Here is a 4195-nt window from a genome sequence, read left to right as displayed (position 1 = left end):
AATATTAATAGATTAAAGAGAAATTAACATTGTAAGTGTACTTTTAAAATGGAGACCGGGTCCACTAACTTCATTTTTTTGGGGGGAGAGGTTTTTTTTTTTGGTTTTTTTTTTTTTTTTTTTGTTACAGGGCATGTGCACTCGCCCCAGAAGAGAGAGACAGAAAGCGAGAAATCACCCCCAGGGGGGATGGCCACGCCGCAATCCCTTCTCCTCCATTCTCCTCTCGGCATCTTGGGCACGCACATACATGTGCCCAGCTTGTTTTAAGCCACCGGGTCCGGGACTCAAACCACGGTCAACTTCATGGGAGTCCAGCAACATAGCCATTACGCTAACTGCTGGTCCCTAACTTCATTTCTTTTATGAGTCAACCCTAATTGAGTAAATTCTGATTACTAACAGGCTTTGCGATTATTGTGACCTGCTGGTCAGCTATACACTGAGTCTTAAAAGGTGACATTTACTTCCCGGGAGCATTTGACTGTCAACCTCGGAATCCAAAGGAATTACTATTTCTTAAAAGATGTGTAATTCCATGCTGAGGAGTGACCTTCAGTGAACCAAATAATTTCAAATGAAACATTAGGTTACTGGACAAGTCATGACGTAGTTTTCTATGCAAAATGCGTCATGGCTTTTCCGATGACCTAATAGCAATCGATCTCTGTTGGCAATTACATTGGTCTCATTAAATTACTGCTACCTCCTTTAGTGTAATGAAAGAACACATTACTATATTTTGGAAAATACACAAATCTAAAATAAAAATATTCTCATTAACATCATTCATATTCCAGTAATAAATCATTTTCCTTAAAAAATGTTTCAGTTATTCACAAAGTCCACCCTTAATAACAAGGCTGAATTCTAGAAGCGCAATAAAACTTCTTGAGCCTTCCTTCCCTCCAGCGCAGGCGAGGCTCCTTAGTGGGTTCCGAGGCACAGCTTCTTGTGTTGGTGCTGGTCTTCATTCAGAGGGACGGGTCTGACCACACCATCTAGCAATCAAGAATACCTTCATATCAGCCAAACTACTTCAAATGCATGGGCACTTATTTCAGCCATATAGATGGTAAGAACAGAATGACGCTTAAGTTAAAGGAGCACTTATTTTATCTTCAAATTCTCAACCATTTACAAACCGACTCTAGAAAACTCACTCTCAAGCAACACAGTATCTGACCTTTCGCAAAAATTTTTGAATTTTTTTTGTTACTGCCAGAGGGCAAGCACACTTGCCAGAGCACTGATGAGCACACCCCAATGGGGCCACCCTTTTCCTCCATTTCTCCCTCCCATCCGGTCTTGGGACACACACATGTACACCCTGCATGTCCTCAGCAGCCAGGGCTGGGATTCAAACTGTGATTGGTTGGCCATGTGAGATCCAGCTACCAGCAGACAGCTGGGAAGCCAGTCCCGGATCTGACCTTTTGCAGTTAATTTTATTCTTTATTTATTGTGAGGGAAGCACCCCCGAAGGGGCCTTTTTCTGTGCTTCTTTCCTCCCCACAGCCTTCCAGACAGCTAAGATCAGGGACTGGGCTGTGGGCATGCCCAGTGTGTTCATGTCAACCCAGAAAAGAAATATTTAACCAGTACTTGCAAGTCAAATTTCTGGGTCATGGGGTAGATGCATGTTCATCTTTATGAAGATGAAGTTGAATTACTATCTACGGTGATAGTAAAATTTTCAGTCCAACCACCAACATACAAAATTCCTAATTATCCATGTTCTCACTAGCACTTGGTACTGGCAAATTTTAATTCTGCAAGCCTAATTATAAAACGTTGCTTTGATGTGATGGTGACTAGCATTTCTCTAATTACTAATGAGTTTGATCATCTTTTCTGTGTTTACTGACTATCTGTTTTTCTTCTGTTGTGAACAAATAACTATTTTGTACTCATTCTCTATTACATTTTTCTCCTTCATCAATCCATAGGACTTCTGGGACACGTTCAGAAGCCAATTCACTATCATGTGGAAAATATATTCTTCCAGTTAAAGGCCCTTAAGTTCTTTCACTAGAAAGTCTTCTGGAGAAAGACTTTCTTAGTCTTTGGAGATAAGAAGTCCTTAACTGGAATGTATTCTAATTTCTTTTTCTTTTCATAAATGGTCAGCAACTTGTGTTCTGTGTAAATTATCCTTTATATTCCAAGTCATAAAAATATCCTATACTTTCTTCTAAACCTTGAAATAATACTTACTATTCCACTTGTCTTTAATTCATATGGGATTGATTTTTATGTATTATGTGAGGTAAGAATTCAGCATAATTTTTTCTTCTTTTTTAGATTTTTAAAAAATTTACCAAAGGTGGGACCAGCAGATGGCATAATGGTTATGTCACTAGACTCCCATGTAGTCGACTGCAGTTTGAGTCTTGGACCTGGCAACTTAAAACTCATGCTGGGTGCACATGTGTGTATGTGTGTGTGCGTGTCCAAAATCCCAAGAAGAGAATGGAGGATAAGAGACTGCAGTGCGGCCATACCCCCTGGAGGGTGATCTCGCATTCTGTCTCTATAGCTCTCTCTGTCTTTCCAGCAAACACACACGCCCTATAGCAAAGTAGAGGGTACATGTGCTCATAGGAGAGAGAGAGCGAGAGAACAAAAGTGAAAAAGTATATCTCCCATGGGGAGTGATCATGCCGCTATCCCTTCTCCAACCCTCTCTGTTTTTGAGATTTTGGGCATACCTGCACATGTGCCCAGTGTGTTTCTCAAGCCACCAGGACTTGGATCATGTGTGATCCAGTCACCCTAACTGCCAGGCCATGAGCTAGGCCCAGTATAATTTTTTTCCCAGTATTACACATTAAATAGTCTATTCTTGCCCCTGCGATGTGCATGACTCCCTCTGTCATGGGTAAATGCCCAAAATTAAAGAGCTTAATGGGCAACAGTGTGCCCATTAAATAGCAGTAGCTTAGTGCGGTTCCTGATTTTGAGTTTGCCAAAGGGCACATGTGCTTGTAGGAGAGAGACAGAAAGAGAGGGAAAGTGAGAAAGCCTCCCCTCAACCCCTTACATGAGGAAAGGTCACACTGCAATCTCTTCTTTTCCATCTCTCCCCCCTTTGGGGATGTTAAGCACACCCGCACGCTGGAGCCCAGCATGTTTCTCAAGCCCGCAACTGTGCAGTCAGCCATGTGGAATCCAGAACCTTAATCACCACACCACCAGTGGGCCCAGTTTTGCATTCTCTTAGTGGTATCCTTTAATGAATAGATGTTTTTAACTTTAACATAGATAAATTAATTAATCTGTTCATGATTGTATTATGAATCCTTTCTTTAACAATAGGAAATTATGGGGTTGTTGGAAAAGCCATGATGCATTTTTGCACAGAAAATATGTCATGACTTTCCTGACAACCTAATATTAATAAACCCCTTCAAATACTTAGATTGAGCATATACTCTTTAATCAGACTTAGATATTTTCTTTCCTTTTTATCTTTAGCATTTTCCTGATTTTCTTTTTATTTATTTATTTTTTTTTAGGTTTTTGCATAGGGCACATGTGCTTGTCAGAGACAGAGAGAAAGAAAGTGAGAAATCACCCCCTGAGGGGGATGGCCATGTCACAGTCCCTTCTACTCTTGGAATTTTGGGCACGTATGCACATGTGCTTGGTGTGATTTTCAAGTCACTGGGTCTGGGATTCGAACCATGGTTGGCCATGTGGAAGTCCTGCATCTTAATCACCACACCACCTGCTGGCCCTTCATGATAGTTTTTTAAGAAGAAAGATGCAGAGAAGAAGCCGAGCCTTCAGAAGAAGGTTCCACATGGCTCCAGCGAACTAGATTTTTCAGGGAATGAAGATTTTCTACTGATAATTCAGCCTCCAGCAAACGAGCTAGCGGCTGAACTTCAAGAATTTGAAAGAAACACACCATCCATCAGATGACAAGAAATTACCGCCAGATCACGAGAAATATGGGAAAATGAGAAAATACCTCTCCTTCAAGGGAAAAGAGTAACTCTTCTTCATCCGCAAGCAGTTCGGTGACAATCATGGAAATGTCTGATAAGGAATTTAGAGCAATCATAATGTCGAAGCTAACAGAGATGGAAGAGAAGAGAGATAATGAACTGCTAAAAAGAAAGGAGAAAGAAGTTGATGAGTTCCAGGAGTTGAGGAAATTCTTGCAAGATCTAAAAGAGGAATTACACAC

General features: G+C 40.9%; 1 protein-coding gene across 3 annotated transcripts in view; it reads right to left on the bottom strand.

The window, feature by feature from the left end:
• Positions 1-710: 710 nt before the first annotated feature.
• The window catches only part of CDADC1 (cytidine and dCMP deaminase domain containing 1), a 47850-nt gene continuing 44365 nt past the window's right edge, over positions 711-4195 (bottom strand). For all 3 annotated transcript variants that reach the window (XM_027772137.1, XM_006140507.3, XM_014588253.2), the window contains one exon: positions 711-1001. In XM_027772137.1, the coding sequence (XP_027627938.1) occupies positions 975-1001 (27 nt within the window). In that variant the 3' untranslated portion in view covers positions 711-974. The remainder of the gene's footprint in view (positions 1002-4195) is intronic.

Source organism: Tupaia chinensis, unplaced genomic scaffold, assembly GCF_000334495.1.
Source record: "Tupaia chinensis unplaced genomic scaffold, TupChi_1.0 Scaffold000037_20, whole genome shotgun sequence".
Lineage (NCBI taxonomy): Eukaryota > Metazoa > Chordata > Mammalia > Scandentia > Tupaiidae > Tupaia > Tupaia belangeri.
The sequence above is the reverse complement of the archived record's forward strand: the minus strand, read 5'-3'. Positions and strand labels throughout refer to the sequence as shown.